This window comes from Mercenaria mercenaria, chromosome 14 (genome assembly GCF_021730395.1).
Source record: "Mercenaria mercenaria strain notata chromosome 14, MADL_Memer_1, whole genome shotgun sequence".
Taxonomy (NCBI): domain Eukaryota; kingdom Metazoa; phylum Mollusca; class Bivalvia; order Venerida; family Veneridae; genus Mercenaria; species Mercenaria mercenaria.
In genome coordinates this window covers 6,533,931-6,554,868 of record NC_069374.1, presented here as the reverse complement: position 1 = coordinate 6,554,868, position 20,938 = coordinate 6,533,931, and the positions used below count along the sequence as shown (strand labels likewise).

The 20,938-nt window shown below is 34.9% G+C and overlaps 1 protein-coding gene across 2 annotated transcripts; it reads right to left on the bottom strand.

Moving 5' to 3' along the window:
• Positions 1 to 715: 715 nt before the first annotated feature.
• Positions 716 to 20,407, bottom strand: LOC123526261 (heat shock 70 kDa protein 12A-like). Of its 2 annotated transcripts, none has more exons than XM_045305338.2 (5): positions 20,258 to 20,407; positions 18,581 to 18,907; positions 3,891 to 4,109; positions 3,462 to 3,618; positions 716 to 3,155 (listed from the first exon to the last, which is right to left on the bottom strand). In XM_045305338.2, the coding sequence occupies exons 2-5, from the start codon at positions 18,899 to 18,901 to the stop codon at positions 3,082 to 3,084; spliced, it is 771 nt and encodes a 256-aa protein (XP_045161273.2). In that variant the 5' UTR covers positions 18,902 to 18,907; positions 20,258 to 20,407; the 3' UTR covers positions 716 to 3,081. The 2 variants fall into 2 exon arrangements, with proteins under 2 accessions (XP_045161273.2, XP_045161272.2); XM_045305337.2 differs by having other exon boundaries at positions 18,581 to 18,922; positions 20,258 to 20,377.
• Between the last annotated feature and the right edge of the window lie 531 nt (positions 20,408 to 20,938).

Below are 20,938 nucleotides of genomic sequence, written 5' to 3'. Positions count from 1 at the left end.
GATGCGACAATATCGTGCCCGCGAACATCGCGCATGTGCTACGCCAAAAAGTACTTTTGAAATACATATTTGTGCTTTTTTCTTCTTCATACTTTCATACATGTTACATGTTTACATAGAATTTCTCGACAAAATATGAGGCATTAGATTTAGATTTATTCAGTATACTTCGAAATGTATTAAGGCAGTTGCATCATTTATTGGATGAAACTTATAGTATGTATGTCTGAAATCACAGAACATCTAAATAGAGGCTGTGTATGTCCCTATTTAACAGCATTAGTTTTATCAATACATTGCCTTTGAACTTTTGCACTGTTTTCACGACACAACTTCTCTTGGCAGCCGCTTTATTTTATTTTTAAAAGATATATCTTAAGCTACATGGAACAAAGCAGAATTTGTAGATTAATTAGATCATTTCAATAATTAAAGTTTTAATTGAAGCTAAAAACAAGTCTAAAAGGGCCGCATTATTGAACAATGAATCGTAAAAATAGTTTGAAAATACATTATATACACAACAATAGCAGTAAATATCATGCAAACCTTTCTGACAAGAAATATGAGGGTTTTACAAGATATTACATCTGATAAAATTATTCGTACAAATGCATGAAATGAGAACTTCTATACTTGCTAAAACTCCTGTACTGACAAGCCTTATGGTTCTAATTTAGTGTGCGGGATGTCACAATTAAAACTGAAGTGTTAACACGTTAAACATTTACTTAACCAAACTGTCTGAGCATACAAAACAGTCCTAAATAGTTTGTACATAACCACAATTAAAATCGAAGAACTATAACACAATATATGTTTATATGACCTTACTATATAAAACGATTTTCTCCTATTTAAAGTGTTAAACACCTTTTGGCAGTCGAAATACTATTTCAAGATTTGAAAGTAACAAAGCATTTTTTCTTTATCATTACAATTGTTGAAATATTTATTCAAATTTGAAGCTTCTTACAACAATTCTGTTCGAAGAGCGTTGTACACAGGGCAATGAAATAATACAATATTTTCATCCACAATAGCAGAATTACAAACAGGTTCGATCCTTTACTGGCACGCCATTTTATCAGCCTAGCTCTATACCAATCGCAAGATATTCAACAAAACGCGTTGATACAATATATTTTTAGAAAGATATGACATGGCTCTTAATTGTACAGCATTTTCAGCTTGCACTGCAGTCGAGTATCTGATGAATAATAAAATCTATAAGACGAACCTGTGGAAGTGTAAAATGCAACAACCAAGCAAATAATAACAGTGTCGCTGTGACTGAGTCTGTTCGTGAAAGGTGTATACGATAAAACGTGTTTCATGACACTGCAATTTGAGACAAAAAGGACCAAATTGCACTTATAGAGAGAATCTGTAAACAACTGGTTTACGACACCCCAGTATAGTTTTTAGATCTCTATAAGCTAGGAAATTCAATGCAATCATTCATTTATCGTACTCAAGAATTACTCATTTGTGGCAACCCTTAGTTCTCTATTCATCTTAAGTAACCAATTGAATATAAATGCCTATAAATTACATGTGCTCAATTTATTCAAGAAACTATTCGGGCCACAATACAAAATTTATCCTTGCTATGAAAGCTATGTTTAGATGCTCCTCGCTATCCTTTATACACGTATTGGTAGCAAAACATGATACATAAAATATTAAAATCTTGAGTAATATAATTATATAGATAGAAAACCCATAGAACCAGATACACATATACATAAAGCAAGTATGAAACAGAGCAACAAAGAGACACACAGTCAAGGGTTCGAGGAACAAATCAGACGGCTAATATCAAAGAAGCTCAGTCCCAAAGGGCTGTTAGAAGTAACAATCACAGAGTCTTCCACCTGTCCCGTCAGACAAAGTCAAAGAGGAAAGAACTGACAAAACCGAACAAGCAGTGTGTCTTAAATAAGCTCATAACCTCCTTATAAATCCTTACAACAGTTAGATTTCCTTGACTCATGTGAGGTTAATCAATAAAGCTACTAAAAACGGGTTTTGATTTCCTCGAGACCATTGATTTAACCCTAAACTATAAATATCTAGATCTGAGAGAATTGGTCGATTCCTTAGTTTGCTTTAAAGATCTAAGTTTAGCTTTTCAGTTACTCCAGTAGACATATGTCGTGATGTAAACATCAGCTCTGTCCCTCCAAATGTAAATATTTCTTCGACATTATTATCATGAGCCTTCAATGCTGTATCCAGAGGGACTCTAACAGAACCAATCATTTCACAACTCGAATCAGTGGTATACAGCGGATTTCTTTGTTCTGATTTGAAAATGTTAAGGGTAAGGTGTGTTTGGTCATCATTAACGGCTCCTCCAATCCTTGACACTTCATGCCCGTATTTCACCACCTGTCCTATCTCAACTGCTTTCCAAAATGAATCTGAGCATAACTGCCCATAGTCCGTGTCAAGAAGCTTTTCTTCAGGGTGCTTTTTAGGATCAAAGGGAACACAGATATCCATGCCGTATGTGTACCGTGCGATTCTTGCTGTGACTACTGTAGGATTTTGTCCGAAGAGTACGGCTCCTTTCAAGACTGCAAGCCCGCATTCAGTGGGTATAATAATTTGTTTGTCCTTAAAGTGTTCTTTGAAGGTCTGCTGAACGTATGGGCTCTCTGCAAAACCTCCTACCAACATGATCTTGTTCACATTGCTCATATTTGCCTCTGATAGAATCCCCTTAACATGCGTGATGGCATTACTCACTGGACCTTCGAAACATTTTTTCATTATTGCCGAATCTATCCTGATTTTGTCACCTTTCCAATCCATCGTATCAGAAAACCGTCCTTTAACATCGGAAACAGACCTTCCTGTTTCTTCATAAGCTTCTTTCAGACTCAAAGGAACTTTGACGGTGATTTTACCAGAAGAAGTAGTCGATATATTTCTCTTTTTCGTTTCAAAATCTCTATGAATGTCAAGTAGATCTTCTTGCTGCTTTTGTTCATATTTCTTCCATTCGGTCGGTCCAATTATTCGTGCGAGAAGTTGTGTGTAATTCTTGTCAACTTCAGTCCCACCCCATGCACCTCATGTAGCTTTATGTACCTCCAACAGCGTGTTGCTGGGACCCTTCTCGTGAACAGTAATGTCTGCAGTTCCTCCTGGTTTATAAATACATTGTATTTCGATATATATATGTTGAGTCTAATGTTAAATACAACAACAAGTGTCTACTAAGATACTTTATTATGAACATCTAGGCATTCTTGTAATAAAACCTTCATGTACATTTTACATTTTAGTTTAACTATTTTTCTGTAATAACCAATTTTTTTTATTTTAGTGTAAAATTTATTTGTTGCAATTTATTAGAATGCTCAGATTATTATGTAATTGATCAAGTTCATGAAATATTTATGTAGCTAAACGTTACGACCTTTATTTCAAATAAGATTAATTTGACTTACCTCCTAAATCCACAATCATATATCTCGTACCCACAGATGAAATACCAGTATCTGTTGTGTTGTTGGCACGCCGAATCTCTGTTTGCAGTCCCTGACACCAAATGGACGCTGCCTCAGGTTCTAGTGCAATAGTAAGTTGGTCGTTAGTAATTCCAGCCTGTAGTGTAAAATTAAAAGAAAACTATTAAGACAAAATAGTTACGTTATCGAGCATGCCAACGGTGAATTAAGAACTCCAAATGAAAATGGTACTTACTCATTTATACATTGACATTGATAGTGATGTGTAAGCTTCAATGATATATTCATATTAACTTTACTGCCGTACACTGTAATATTGAAAGAGAGGGTAGAAATACATGTACCGGTGCTTGTCCTGTCAGACGAAACATTAGTGTCATGTCCTTAATTGTTAAGAATCATAATTACCTCAGTCGCTGCTTGTCGCATGAATCGCTTTGCCATGTCATCCCAAATTGCTGGAACGGTAAGGACATAGTTCACATCAGTATCTTGGACATCCTGAAGCCTCTTATCGATTGTTTCCCTGAAATTGTTCTTCAGATATCGTATAGCATGAGCAAATATTTCCAACGCTGGAAGTTTCTTTCCTGATATGTCTTCCATAGTAGAAAGGTGGCTCAAGTTCTAATAGAGAAAAATGTAAGCAAGAAAAGTATCGAAATATTATTCGATTCAATGTAGAAGTTCATTTAATTTAGGAAAGCGGGAAGTATGCAAATCCGAAAGGAGAGACAAAATGTTATTATCAGACCAACATGACTGTTAAGAACACACAGAATAACTTTAGTTTAAATTACTAGGTTCTTTACTTGTTTTCTTTAAAGTACATTTTTATGGTACATTTTGCTTTAGCAATTTCCCATACCCCCACTTCAGTGCAATATGATATATTGGCTGGCGTGGGCATATGCAAACAATGGGAATCGTTCACCCTCAGCAATATTTGCTTTAGACTTACGTACCCGAGAGATATGTCTAGGTCATGTCTCCAAGGAATTCAAAGTAAAAATATTGATAAAAACTTCAAGTATATCTTAAATGATTTATCTGATAAAATCATCCTTACATGTATATAATTATGCAACAAAGACTTTATTTTCTTAATAAAAAATATCGTATTTTGGCGTGATTAACACCGAAACATCATTGGGGTATGCACACAACAGTGAGACATTTCACAGTGTAGTAAAAAAATTAACAGAACTACGTAAATGTATTAAAATGGCAAAAATCCTCGTTCCAATATTGCAAGAATCAAACAATACAGACAAGTTTTTTTTGTAATCAATCCTAAACCTAAATTAATTTGTTGTACAGTATTCGTACATACTTGCAAAAATGTTCTGTAACGTAGGACCCAATACATGTGCTGATAAACAATATATAGTGTGTGTATGTAAAATTAACAAAATGATGCACAGAACTGGACATACTTGTTATTGTAGAAACAAAGTATAGTGTTTAACTGCGAACCTCGTCGTATAACAGATATACATTAACATCAAGTTGGGTGCAAATTTGTTTAATGCAGTATTCGTATGCTATGTTGAGCCTTTTTTTAACTGAATACGTACTAAAACCAGTTAAGTGTGCAACTTAGAGATTATTTCTAAAGACATTAGCATCTTTGGACACATTACTGAAACAAAATATGGTGTATAGTTTTCGACATGTATATACAAAAGATAATAAGGAAGGGAAGATTTCTCGGAAGCACAGAGCACCATTAACACAGTCTCAAAGCCACGCATTTGCAATAAAAGAATACCAATACAGTTGAGCTGTTCAATGAAAGGACACTATATTGATGTTTAAATACCCACCACAACCTAGTGACCTACTTTTTCCTCCAATATAAACTTCGTGAAAATCATTATGATCATACTAGTATAATACAGCTATTCTACAAGATTACAGATGGACAATATACTCCCTGAATAAATATTTTTCCACAATTTGATCTGCAATCTTACTAAGTCTGTATCTTTTCAGTACAGTTTTAAAAACATTGATAAATAACTATCTTACCCTGTAGAAACAAAAATGTGGTCTAACCTCAACTTATACATAAAATACTGATAATGCTGCTACATTCATTCAATGAAATATTTAGACATTGAACACATTGTTAAGTATAGGATAGACAAACTCGTGACCGTGTCTTTTCCATATATACTCGAACGCAACGAGGGTATATATCGAATAGATACGGTTACGAGTTTGTCTATCAGGCTTAGTTCACATGACATAAAACTAACTGCATCTATTCAAAACTTACCCACGCGTTCTATAGAAATTAGTATTATACCATCATCGACTTATATTATCTTTGTACCGTTAGCACTTATTAGTTTTGATAAATTGCGTGAATTCAGTATTCTTCAAATACCGAATTTATTAAGGCCTATGCTATTTTGAAATTATGAATTAGGTGGGTGGGGTACATGATATTATTTCTGATTAATTTCGAAGTTACTGTAAAACAAACGTTATTCCAATGTGACAATACATCAAAACCATGAAGTGCTGAACTCTTACTTTAATTTAAAAAGTAAAGTGGGAAAAGTTATCAGTATGTTCGTGTCACAATTTTCGGGGTAAGTATTCTATGTCATCGTTCATAACTGCGAAAAACTATAACATACATAATAAAGCTAAACTATCCGTGTAAATGAACTGAGAGCTATTTTTCTATTTCCGTTTATTACTTTTCTAAAAAACACATTACAATTTACCAGGTGTTGGCAAAATTTGTCATTTTTGTGCACATGCCTTTACACATTAAAGAAGTCCGAACTATAGGTATGGTGTGCGAGAGGGGCCTGAGCGCTTACGTAGTGCTCATTTACAGGAATTGTACTGTTCATATATATATATATATGAATTTTATAGGTAGATAAAATTATTTATGTCATTGTTGTACATTTGGAGCAAATCGGTCCTATTCTGAAATATGTTAATTTATATACTACGGTAAAAGCCAATCAATGAATTCCTTTTATACCGTTGAACCAATCGTGAAACGGCATCTTCCTTCTTCGTCAGCATTCAAGAGTGAATAGCACGCTTCTTTCTTTAATTTTATTTTGGCTAATTTCTGGTTTTATCTTACCACCACATGCTATTCCGCCTCCTCTTTCAAGTGACAATTTTCTAATTTTGAAAGATTTCTCTTAATATGCAAATTCATTTACATTTCTTAATATGCTTTCGGCGGTTATATCCGCCCTAATATGTGAATATATATATTTGTTATGGTATTGGACTGTAACTCCATTCAGATATGAGAACATATCTATTTGTTAAGGACGGTATGTTTCGCCCAGATAGTGAAAATATAAAATGTTAAGGTATTTTTTCGGCGGTATTTTCTGCCCAGACATGTGAAAATATATATATTTTTTTAATGTATTGTTTTGCAATGGCGGTATTTCTCGCCCAGATATGTGAAAATATATATTTGTTAAGCGGTATTTTTCGCCCAGATATGTGAAAATATATATTTGTTAAGGTATTGTTCGGCAAAATAAATGTTGCCCTTTTTCAGTCAACACTTAGTTCACTCTTATATTTTCCCATACATAGTCCTCAGGGTCAGTGCTTCGTTGTGAACAGATGCACATAAATAACTTTATCATAAGTCCGCAAAGTGCAATAAAAGAAATAGCAGTATTAATTTTGTAATAATATTATTTATTTACAAGGTATGTCTGACAAATGACATCGAGAATTCTAACTTTAGAAAGCTGCATTTTCAAGTACCTGAATTTTTCCACTTTGGTTAAAAAGAGTTTTTTTTCACAATAGATAATGACTGACTACAGAAGGTAATAAAAATACCATTGACCTAGAGAATGCTACAACCTACTAAACTTCAGAGTTTGTTTAAATTATATGGAACACGTTTGCTTTAATTTAAGGTGAAAAATAAACTAGAACTCTATGATAAAAATCGAATAAATCATTTCGAACATGTTAGACAGTGAGAAAGCAAACATATCGTACGTATTATTTAGCATGGATGATTTGAACTGTGAATATATACTTTTTACACTTAACATTTAATTCCACGAGTACACACACATATACATGTATATTTACCTTAACCCTTTATACAATAGGAATATATTTGTTTTACCTGTAAGATTAAAGCATAACCCCTCGTGAACAAATAATGCATGTGGCATTCACTGTTGATATATAATTGTAATATTATATTTTGACGTTACACTGAAACAAACAAACCCTTTTTGCATATTCATTTATATAAAACAAACAAACAAAAACGGGAACAATGTTTATTTTGTTTGATTGTGAGTAACACCGAAACGACACAATGAACTTTTCCCAGGTTTTGTTGGTGGTGAAAGGCTCCAGGGGTCCCTCCAGACATTTTTTGAGGCTCAGACTAGTACCTAGATCGAGACACTAACCTCAGTTGGATGGCTTCCTTACGTGAAAAGTTTCACACCTCAAGTGGGTTTTTGATCCCACGTCGGTGATGGGCGAGGAATTCGAAGCCAGCGACCATGACCATCAAGTTTTTCTTTTGCAAGTATAAAACATAAATATTCAATTAAATTTCGTAAATATAACTGACAATGACATTTACCACGTTGGAAGTTACAAATGGTTTGCCGAATACACCATACTTTTAAATACAGAAGTTTACACACCATGTGGGTCGGAAAGCACGAAATTTACGTTCTTGAACGTATATGTGAATAGTTACTTTTGAAATGTAAACAAAGGCATAAAAGTAACTGTTTTCATGTTCGTGGTAAGGATCGACTTGTGATTGTCAATGTTCCCGATACGGAATATATATGAATGTATAAACACGAGCCGTTTCATCTTACAGGACTTACAAGAACATAGTAAGCGGTTGTTTATTTATTGTATTTATGTTCTAGTAACCTTTGACACTGATTTCGAGGACAGGCCGGGTTTGTGACATATACATGTCTGTTGTTGGGCTGGAAAAAGATAGATCCAAAATTTATACTAAAAGCTATATTGCATAAATGTTTCGTTATTTCTGTGCATACAATTCGGTTGTTTGAAGGTTAGAATATCAGAAAATTACAGGAAATAAAACATGTCTTTGAAAAAGTACCGATCTTTCATCATTTGTTCGGTTGGCGCATGATTACAAATTTAATGTTAGTAGGCCGTGATGTCCATGAAGCCGTGTAAAGTGATAATTTTGATGATACGTTGGTTTTATTTTGTAATTGTGAGTGATCGTTAAGTGATCAGAAAGATCGGACAGTGGGATGTTATAAAAAAGTGATGTTTCATTTAGATTAGAAAGTCAATCGTACTCTACAATAAGGAAATCTAAGGTAAAATACTCCTTTTTATTTCGTTCACTGAAGAAAACATGGCGGACACAGTTTTGTAAAAGAGCGGTGCACGTGTGATTCGTGTAACATAGTTTAACGGCGTTTTCTTAGAAAGCTAACGCTCAGCTCATTTACACTGACATATCCTTGATTGAAGAATATATATATTGTATATATATGAGAGACTTACGGTACCAAATACTTACCCCAAAAATTTCTATGCATTTTCTTCTAGTGCACTGTTGGGACATGTTTTTGAGTGTCATTGATACTTTATAATTTATTCGGAGATACATTTTCTTATAATTATTAGTTTCTTTTTGATCCCCGTGCATTTCTCGCGTTGTTACGACAATCTCAGTTTTACATACGAATTTTGCATTGTCGAAATAGCATAGTCCTTAAAATTTAACGTTCCTTTACACTTTGAGTCAGTTGCAATCGCCAGTGAAATATGGAATTCCCAATAGTGCTCGAAATTGAACTGTTGACATATTTTTGTGAGGAGTGGACACGTTGGTAAAACGCCAAGACAGAAACTTTTATTCATATGGTAGACAGGGCTGAAACCATAAAAAGCTAACAGCAGATCAGACGTAATCATGTTGGATCATGTTTAAAGCAATCTGGATGTTGTAAATTTGGCACGTCATCACGTAACGTGACTTTTGTGCGAAAAATGTGTTAAGATTATAGGCATAACGTCACTTCCTATGTTTGCTTGTAAAGATAAATGTAATTATTCGCGTTTCGATATTAACCAGTTTTGCAAGTTTTGGTCAAGTTAGCGGTACATTTTGGCGGGTATTCACCAGTGTTTTTCATGCGTTATAGCTTTATCGGGATATAAAAGCAGTGTTTGCGCGGTTTATCGCCACTCGAGGCTAAGTTTTTGGCAGCAAAACTATACATTGGATATGTCGGATACTGAGCTCGATACAAGGGAACGTGGGAGAATTTCACAAAATATAGCTTCGGAAGCACCTCCTGGGTTTAGGAAGGAAATCGTGGAAGAACTCAAAGGATATTTTAACTCCAAGTTCACAGAATTGAAGCGAGACTTCAAAGAAGATTCCGAATGGGCAGCAGAAAACGTACGAAAAAAGGTACGAACTGATAATTCATTATCTTTCAAAAACGTTTCAAATAGAAAGCAGTATCTTTTTAATGCTGATATAGCAGATTTATTAGACTCGGCTCAGAAAGCTATTAATCTTAGAAACGCCAGTAAGGCCACTGATTTCTTGGAGGAAGCCAAAAGTAAGATAAAGCATAGGAATAAACTTATCCGTATAGCAGATTCTTCATCGGCAGGCTGGTTAACTATACAGGAATATGAGCAGAACGAAGTCGCTAGCGACTCTGATGACGATAAAAAGATTCGTAGAGCCGAGGAGAGGGCCAAGGCAAAGTTGGAAAAGTCTAAAAAGTTTGAGTCTGATAATAGCTCAGCTGGTAATAGTAACCAGGTAATTTTTTCGTTTTTTATTTTCATTTACAATGGCTTCACGGATACACAAATATCGTTTGGGCGTCCACTGCGTACTTGAGTTTGTAATATATACCGTAAAATAGGTACATGTGTAAAGAATTATAAAGATCAAAATCTATTACATTACAGATACAAGCTCGACCTTTAATCGAGCAGATAAATAGTAAACGGCGTCACTTTCACGTGATTTCCGTGCAGGACTTGTTAAAACTTTCCCACGGCGAATTCATTGTTGGCTGTTATTGTTTACTTATATATCGAATAGTAAGTTAGTATTAATGGATCGCGATAATTTTGTTTTAACGGTACTTGGTAAAATCCAAAAACAGGTAAAGCAGGTGTATTTTCCGATAAGTGGTGTAAATTTGTATATTGTAGTATATTCTTTACTCTAGACACGATACGTCATTCTATAACAGATTTGTAGTCAAGTGGATAGTGTGTTGGATCTCTATTCTTTTTATGTTTGTATGGTGTAGGTTCGAGTCCTTCTTTTTAAAAATGGTTTTACTAATTCTATTTTTGCAGGTCTTTTTTATATCATCTTTTGTATTTATTTTTGCTTTCATTCTTGCAAGAGTTTTCTCTATTCATTTTGCAATGTTAATAGATTTAATATCGATTCTAATATGAGATCCTGTGAAAAATATTAATATTAACTTAGTATAAGTGCACAAGAAAATCATGATACCAATAGTTTTACCTGCATTCTTCTCCAGGTAAAATCGTGTTAGAAAATTTAAAAAAAAGTAGCTCGTCCCGTATTCGAAACAGCATTGTAAGCTTACAAATCATACGTGTTAACCACTAGACCACGCCGCTATTTACATCGGTTTTGCGATATAAGATATTTGTCATGTAATGTTTCCACCTGATTCCCTATTTCATTGTTATGGGTTGATCCGGTATTAGTAAATAAAGGCCACAGTTATCGCGTTTTGTTAATATATGAATTTGCTCCCCGATAATGTCATTGACCGTTTATCACCATAAAATTTAGTTGTTAGTCTGTACACGATTTAAGTAGTTGATTTATTAATTTATATTGTATTATTTGTCAAAAATATCTGAAATGAGAGTTTATTAATTCTTTCTGCACGAAAAAGTATTTATAAAGCCAAATTTATCTTCGGTTATTAACCTGAATTATGCAGCGCGCACACTGTGTTTTGGCTATTCTATTATACAATGTGTGTAAAGTTTCATTATATTTCTTCACCCCTTATGCGGGAGGATATTTCAAAAGCAAAATGCTTAGGCGTAGCATGCAGTTCTATTAAGTTTTATGAAAATACTCCTCTGAATTTCGTTTAGCATTATTTGAAATAAGTAGCGTTAGGATAGAAATAAATAAATAAATAAATAAATAAATACTTTTTGGTTTTGACAGTCTTTTCGTAGCTATCGGAGAGAACTACAAAGAAATACAGTGGCGGGACAAAAGAAAACCGTTGGCAGTCGAGACATCGTTTGTTACGCATGCGGAAGAGTGGGTCACTTCGCAACCGGCTGCGCCGCCCATCTCAGGATGTCCAGTGTCGAGCGACCCTTGGAGTCTGGAACCTCAAGAAGGTCGGCAGTCCCCATCCTGGACAATACCAGTGCCAAGCCAGAGACAAAAGAAAAATGAAGTTTCAGATTGTCAATGTAAGGACGATAAGTATTGGCTTTTTGCTGAATCGTCAGAATTTCTTCCTGATTTAGATTTCACTGAAATATTTTGTGAGACAATTGAAAGCTCATTTTCTGTTTCGGATCGTTCTGTTAAAAAGAGACTTCAAGCTGCACTTCCGTTTTGGAAAGATACTATTCAAGCAAACACTGACATCTTATCTGTTATTGAGCATGGTTATACAATACCTTTCATTGTAAATCCACCTACTTTTGTTTTGAAGAACAATCGCTCTGCTTTAGAAAATTATGATTTTGTGAAGTCTGAAATTTTAAAACTGTTAGATAAAAACTGCGTCTATCAGGTGCCCTTTTTACCTCATAATGTTAACCCTTTATCAGTTGCTATTAATAGCGTCGGCAAAAAACGTTTGATTTTAGATTTGAGCGTTTTGAACACATATGTCAAAAAACAGAAAGTGAAATTCGAAGATTTCAAAGTAGCCAAGGAATTTCTGGTTCCTAATGGTTTCATGTTCAAATTCGACCTCAGTTCAGGTTACCATCATTTTTCCATAAAACCAATACATCATACATATCTTGGTTTTTCATGGCAAATGGAAGGCAAAATTAAGTATTTTTTCTCTGTGCTACCATTCGGATTATCATCTGCCCCTTTCATTTTCACAAAAGGGTTACGTCCCCTTGTTAAGTACTGGCGTTCATTCGGTATTAGGATAGTCTTGTTTCTGGACGATGGTTGGGGTATAAATGCCACCTACGAACTGGCTAAGTCAGATGCCGACTTTGTTTTCGACACTCTCAAAAAGGCGGGGTTTTTGGTAAATTTAGAAAAGTCTATTTTTCTGCCAATTCAGTGTTTAGAATGGTTAGGCTATGTTTGGGATCTTAAGAATGGATGTCTGCGTATCCCTACTAGGAGAATAGTAAGCACAAGAGAATGCCTACAGAAAGTATTAGATTACTTCCCCTTTTCGTCTGCCAGGAAACTTGCTCAGCTATCTGGTAAAATCATATCCATGGCACCCGTCCTAGGTAATGTTTGTTTGTTGCAAACAAAACCGTTTTATGGTTTCATAGAGACAAGAGTTAGTTGGGACAAAAATATAGATATTACACGTCTGTGGAATTGCTTAAAATTTTGGAAAACTGTATTCGATTCCTCTTTTCACAAAGTGCTTTTTCAGGATTATCTTCCTGCAGAGATAGTTTACTCAGATGCTTCGGCAGTGGCAGGTGCAGGGTATATCGAGTGTTGTGGTGATATTGCACACAAGGTTTGGTCAGATTTCGAGAAAAATCAAAGTTCTACTTTCAGAGAACTTTTAGCAATAAAGTTTTCGCTATGTTCATTTAAAAATCAGTTACGAGGAAAAAGAGTCGTTTGGAACACTGATAACAAAAATTGTGTACATATTATTAATAAAGGTAGCATGAATGTCAATCTGCAGAATATGGCTTTAGAAGTTTTTAACGTATGTGCCAGCAATGGTATTTCCTTGGAACCAACCTGGATTAGTAGAGATAAGAATATTACAGCTGATGAGCTCAGCAGATTATTAGATTACGATGATTACGGTGTAACACCAGATTTTTTCCATTTCATAGACAATATGTTCGGGCCTCATGAAGTTGATCGCTTTGCCAATGAATACAATACTAAGTTGCCTCGTTATAATTCATTATTCTGGACCCCTGATTCCGAGGCTGTAGATGCTTTCTCGGTCAGCTGGTCCAAGGTTAACAACTGGTTAGTACCGCCGGTGTATTTAATGCCCAAAGCGCTCATTTTTTGTTATTTTGTACAGCGAAAGGTACTCTAGTAGCACCTTATCGGCCATCTAGTCCCTTTTTTCCTTTGATAGTTAGTGAGCATTCGGTCTTTAAGCCATATATTTCCGACATGCTATTGTTTAATGACCCAAGTAATATTTATATGCAAGGTCGTAACAAAGACACTATTTTCGGTTCAGAAAAATTCACCGCAAAGTTTTGGTAGTGAAGTTAGACTGCTCTGATGTATCATAAAATCTTAGTTTCGTTACATAATATAATACATGTATATTATATTTCTTCTCATGGTTTTACAGATTTGTTTGAAACAAACAGATGGAATGATGTCAAAATTCAAGCCAGTCATTTCAATACAGATCTGTTCTCAGCAGTGCAACAAGTGTGCATGAGGGGAAAAGAACCATCTACCACACGTAGCTATTTTCAAGCTTTCAAGAAGTTTAGAGAATGGTGTACCATTGTCCAGTTAACCGCTCTACCCGCTACGCCAGTAACGGTAGCACTTTATTTAGTTTCCGTTTTACAGGACGATAACTGTCATTCGTGTAGCAAGTCTAAATTAAATATGATTTTTTATGCCATTAACTGGGCACACAATGTTTCTTTTTCACCAAATCCGTGTTCAGATGAATGGTTAAAATTATGTCTCAATGGTTGTATTAGAATGATAGCTAAACCCATTAACAAGAAGGAACCGGTTACTTCAGATATACTAATAAAATTAGTGCAACACTATGCTGCTGAGGACAGTTCTTTGGGAAATTTAAGACTTATTTGTTTCTTTGTTTTATCATTTGCTGGTTTCTTTCGTATAAATGAATCGTTACACATAAAAAGATCAGACATAAAAAATTTCAATACTCATTGTGAAATACATGTTGAACATTCAAAGACTGATGTGTTAAGTGATGGAAACACTGTCATTGTTTCTAGGACTGGAAACTTCTCTTGCCCTGTCGCTCTTCTCGAGAGGTATTTGTTACAAGCTGGCATTAATCCAACTTCTGATGAATTTATATTTAGACCGTTACAGTTTTCTAAGGTAAAAACACTTACGTTCTAAGACCAAATTGCGACAAACCTTTATCCTATTCCAGTGTTCGTGATAGTTTCAAAAATATGATGAGTTCGTTGGGTTTAGATGCTTCTCGTTACAGCCTTCATAGTTTCCGTTCTGGAGGTGCCAGTACTTCAGCTAATAACAATACCTCTGAGCGGTTATGGCAGAGACATGGCAGGTGGAAATCCTCCGCGGCAAGGGATGGGTATGTAAAGGACAGTTTAAAAGACCGTTTGTCAGTGTCTTTAAATCTCGGTATTTGATTGAATATATATAGACTAATACAAACATTATAAGATTTATGTAAATGAACGTGTGAATAGTAATACATGTAATTCATTATTGTTTCATGTTTGTTTCACATAGGTGTTCGTATAGAGACATTATGAAAATAAATCACAGTTGAGCATTACAATTCGTGTATTATGTATCAAATTTGAAGTTGAAACGAAATATCTATTTGTATAATTTTAGTAGGTTAATTGTTAGGTGTTGACGGAATGTCAGTGCATGAATTCTGCTTGAGGTGACGGAATGTCACTGTGAGTAATCTCCGTAAAGTGACAGAATGTCACTGTGAGTAATCCGCAAGAAGTGGTCAGTAATCTACAAGAAGTGATGGAATGTTACTGTGAGTAATCTGCAAGAAGTGACGGAATGTCACTGAGTAATCTGCATAAGTGACGGAATGTCACTGTGAGTAATCTGCATAAAGTGACGGAATGTCACTATGAGTAATCTGCATGAAGTGATGGAATGTCACTGAGAGTTATCTGCAAGAAGTGACGGAATGTCACTGTGTGTAGTCTGCAAGAAACGACGTAATGTCAATGTGAGGAGGCCAAATGTCAGAGTACACGAGTGGGACGGAAAGTCAGTATATGTGATTCCTATGAGCTATATGGCAACTGGCAGCAGGGGCCGACCACTAGTGAATGTTGTGGATGTTTTAAGCATAGGATCGTTTTATTTATAAGTATATTTATATTTTGATTTTCTTATTAGTCTGCCATTTTGTTAGTGATTTGAATTTTATTTTGTATAAAATTGTCGATAGTAAAAGATACTAGCTAAATGTTCATACATTCAGATTCTTCCTGCCGTTGAGCACTTAGAGTCCATGACTTTTAATTGCTTTAACGTCTTACGTATCGAGGATAACGGGTTCGAACCAGATCATGCCAATTTACAAATTAATTACGGACGATACGGTCCTAATTTTAGTTGTACGTTAGATAAGCTATCTGCCTGATATGTTATTTGTCAAAACAGGCTCGATACAAACAATCTTTACATTTGACAGTTAAAATCGTTGGCTTTTCTTTGAATATAGCTATTCAGATTGTTTTTGTTTTACCTTTTTAAGAAAAATTAAAGTATATATGCATTTAATTGAATTTTAGTTTGCGACCATGCTAGTAGTGGAATTGTCACATCAAGACACAATGGTTTGGTATGGGCGATGAAGACGACGGTCACTTCATAAAATCTGTAGATGATTATACCAACATTATGAGTATCATTTTCAATATATTTTCTGTTATTAAAGGTTTTCATTCCGTTACGTTTAAATGAATGGATTCTTTTATGATAGAACAAATTTCTTCAGGAGTATCTATATTCGAACTTTCTTATTTAACTCTCTTTGTTAGCTCGATATTTGCTGCCAAATACAAGCCTTATTCCTAAATTCTGTCTTTGTATTCTGTAGTACTAGTAGTTGATTCAGTTTTATTGGTTCAGTTCAGTGTTAATAATGATTAGAGAATAATTAATTTACTTACAGCTTCAGCGTGAGTAACGAATGTTTTCTTCGTGTTATAACATCTGCAAAATTCCGAGACATTCCCAAGGGAGTCTAAAGATGTTATTTCATGAATGAACAATCACTAACGCCTTTCTAGCTTGAAACGTGTAAACACTAACAAACGAATATATTATCCCGCAACGCCATTTATGAGATTCGCGGGAACGTCTGCATTGTTTTTAACGCTGATGTAATCTCTTTCTGGAATATCCGTTTCGGGACCGTATTGCATTTACGCTTTGAACGGAACGCGCATATATAAAAGATGTTTTTACAACACGTGATCGCCAGAATATAGACACGATTTCTCTCCTGTTAAAACACCTCCGAAAAGTAACAAGAACAACAGGTTGATCAGTAGCAAAGAAGGAAACGAATCGGACGCAACGCCTTGTTTATTCACAATCACGTCCTCCTATCGGTACTTTATAGGTTATTAGCTTTGTATCGGGAAATATGCACGAGTTCTTCAGCGGAAATATTGCGGACTTTAGGAGCGCAATATTTTTCCGCTGAAGAACGAGTGCATATTTCCCGATGCAAAGATAATAACCTTTTTATTACATACGCACCTGCACGTATAAATATTATGTTAATATCATAAATATGTTCAATAGCCTGAATAGGATTGACAATACTGAACTAAATAGAAAGAAATAGTGCAATAACACACACTGAATTACGTCACGCACCCGATATGAAATTCAGACGTCAGTGTATGGAAAAATATTGACGTTCCCGGTACCAGTGTAACTTAACGGGGAATAGAAACGAGTATTGATAATATTGCTTATTGGTAATTAGATTACACAATCATATAAAATATCAACTTCTATTTGAAATCACTTTTAAATACTAAAATCCTTCATTACACCAATCGGCATAAAATGACAAAATAATTGTGGTTCTGTAGTAGGGTAGAGTATAAGGGTGCACTTTTACTTCCTTGCTATTGAGCTAGCTTTTATAGCGACGTGGAAGAGTGTCCGCCTTAGGTGTGAGAGGTCTTGGGTTCGATTCTCGGTCATGCCTGAAGTATTTTCAGTCTGTTACATTTGGCGTCAAACGTAATTAACTCATGAGTAGATATGAATGGACACCTTAGAACGTTCCACAGAGGTTCAAACTCCTGGAATTCGAGGACGATTTCTAAAATGGAGGGGGTGTATGTAGTAGGGTAGAGTATAAGGGTGCACTTATACTTCCTTGCTATTGAGTTAGCTTTTATAGCGACGTGATAGAGTGTCCGCCTTAGGTGTGAGAGGTCCCGGGTTCGATTCCCGGTCAGGCCTGAAGTATTTTCAGCCTGTTACAGTTCTATCGAAATTTTGTTCTTGGGCGTTGAAGCCAAGCCATCAAAACAGTGACCAGTGTTGGTATTTATTTTTTTGCGGTTCGTTAGGATATATCCAATGCATAAATGCTGGATAAAAACGAGTGTGCTTTTTGGTAACATATTGTTATATATTTGTTCTATTTTTCTATTTTTGATAGTTTCATGTCTGCAGTCAAATGAATTTACCTCAAGGTCATATCGAGGGTTGAACGCAGTATTGTCGTAAGTCATTCTTTATTTAATAGGAGTTACTACAGTATTGCGTTCAGCCCACGATATTATGTTTGCACAAATCTTATCTTAAACCCCATTGATAACTTGTGATAATTGCAAGGCCATTTTACCCTTTAACAGATAGTGTTGGTTGTAAATTGTTAAATAGATGTAATCTGAAGTGATATGTTCGTGTATATACTGTATCATTAAAAGAAACTTAATATCCTGTATTTACGGGAAATCGCTGTACTCTTGCAAAAGACATGTACCCAACTTAAAATTTTTGATTTCGAATATTGTACAGTAATACATTTGTTTAGATATATTATAATAACATAAATGGTATTTCCAGGTTAAAGTACATATTTTTTAATGTTTATGTGGAACTAGTGCATAGTCAAAAATGAACTTACACGGTCATTGTACAATGCCATTTTAAACCTCCGAAAGAAATACCACCAATGATGTTCATCGTCTTCCGCTAGACTCGCAAACTTAGTTTCTGCTTCGTAGCCGAATGCGGAGAACTCTTTCTTTGGCGTCAGCAAAATACAGGACGGTGTTTTTAATGAAGCAAGCGCACCCACTCCGGCGAACCATGCTTGGTTGGCATGTACCTTATCAGGCTCATTTAGTGTGGAATAGGCCCAGCCACTGTACGTTGTACCTAGATCTATGGCTGTAACAAACAGGTGACTCCTTGTAGAGGATTTCTTTGATTTCGTAGTTGCCATCTGCAGCTATCAACATTGAAACTGTTAAATAGATCTACTTCGTGTGGATAAAGAGTTATTTGTACAGTTTAACACTTATGAAGCTTACACTTATATTTCATACCAAATACAATTAAAAAAGAAATATGGAAAGCCATAAACATATTGTACTTAAAACCGTACAGATAAGGTCATGCACATATTTCATAACTTGAGTGACACCGATTACTTTATCTTATCACGCGTGTTAAACTTCACGATAACATTAAGGTAGTTCTGCACGTTTGATAAACCGGAAGTGATGGCGTAACGTCATTTATCCGGAAAACGTAGAATAAAGCCTGGATTCGGCGTACGGAAAAGAAAATAATTTTATAATTTAATCGGAACCTGTGAGTAAATTTATTACAATGACACTGTTGCTATATTTCTAAAGTCAAAATATGATATTAAAACGTATGACACGTTAAAAAAATAAAAAAAAATGTCTTAAAATTAGCGTGAAATGTCCGGTTCACTTTAATCTTGGTCAAATACCTCAAAAATAAGCACACGGACCTATAAATTTTATTTCACCAAAATATAGGTCATGTGATTATTTACAACTGTGAGAAGTTTCATCAAAATCTACATTGTAGAAAAAATTCTATTCGCGAAAATGTTATGAAAGTTTTGATTTTCCCATAGACTCCCATTATGAAATATTGCGTGAGGTCCAAATTTTTCAAATCAGTCTAGCAAAAAATCAAGCACACGACCTTATCCTTTTTATTTGCTGAGTTTTCTAGGTATATTCTGAAGTTTTGAAAAATCAGAGTTTAATCAAATTCTACATTGTAGAAAAAATACGACCCAAACATGCAGAACTACCTTAATTAATACTCATGGAGTTTTCACATGCATTTCTAAGTTACATGTACGAAAAATTGTGATGTTTTAGCTATAACAGGGACCTCCGTGACTTCAAACTACTTTCTCCTCACAGCTGTGGGTTCGAAACCTCGCTTGGGAAGATGAATTCTTTCATATTAGGAAGTCATCCATCATGCTTACGGAAGGTTACTGATTTTACCCAGACGACCGTCCGTGCCTGAAATGATACACGAAGGAGCACCTGGAGGTTTTCTTCTAGGATATGATCTATAATTGTAATAGCGTAACATTAGATCCGACACCTCCAAAAAATTAAAAAAATAAATAAACAAAACAAAACACACACACACACACGCATGCACACAAACAAAAACCCAAAACGAAACAAAACAAATAAACAAACAAAACAATACAAATCGAAACAATATGTTGCTTAACCATTTGAATATCAACAGCATTTTTATGTACACAAGAACAAGAAGCGACATGATATGAAAATATTACCTTATATGTCAATCATTTATTTATTCCTATAAACATGTGAACAGTTATATATATTTTGTGCTTTTTACATTGTTTATCTTATATTGATGTTTTTGTTGACAGATATATTGTCAAGGATAGTCAAAATAAATCAATACATACACGGAAAAGTATTTTTAGAAATGAAATATACTTCTTCTTTCGTTTCGAACACCTATAACCATGCGCGGCTCCAGCCAATTTTCTCAGTGGAGTAGGGGGCGGATGTCCGACCGACCCTTACTATGACAAACATGTGTTTTTATACACTAAATAATTTGATTTGATTTTTGTGAATGTTAGCCGTTTACAAGTACAGGGTTGTCAATAAGCTTTAGTTGAACAGGATGAAATAGAAAAGTAGCCGACCAGCTAGGGGGTCGGGGGCATATCCCTCGGAACTTTCTGAAAAGCAGCTCTTCCTGTCCTGCATTCTAGGGCGTTTTAGGAGCATTTAAGAACACCTTTTCCACTGCAATTTTTTATACAATATACCCCTTATTTCCACATTTTTATTAGATCACCTGTTAAATTTTGGAATAAGTATAAAATGAAGTTTTCTTAAAGGTAAAATTCTTTGTTTCTTTGAGATAATTAACATAAACACGAATTACGTCGGGATCGTATGTACCATCAGTCACATACACTTTGAATGCGGTCCTA

Coding starts and splice junctions, on each gene's coding strand:
- LOC123526261 (XM_045305338.2), bottom strand. CDS start 18,901: ATGGCAACTACGAAATCAAAGAAATCCTCTACAAGGAGTCACCTGTTT. Junction 3,619..3,890: donor TGCGACAAGCAGCGACTGAG/GTAATTATGATT, acceptor TTTACACTACAG/GCTGGAATTACTAACGACCA. Junction 3,156..3,461: donor TATGATTGTGGATTTAGGAG/GTAAGTCAAATT, acceptor TTTATAAACCAG/GAGGAACTGCAGACATTACT.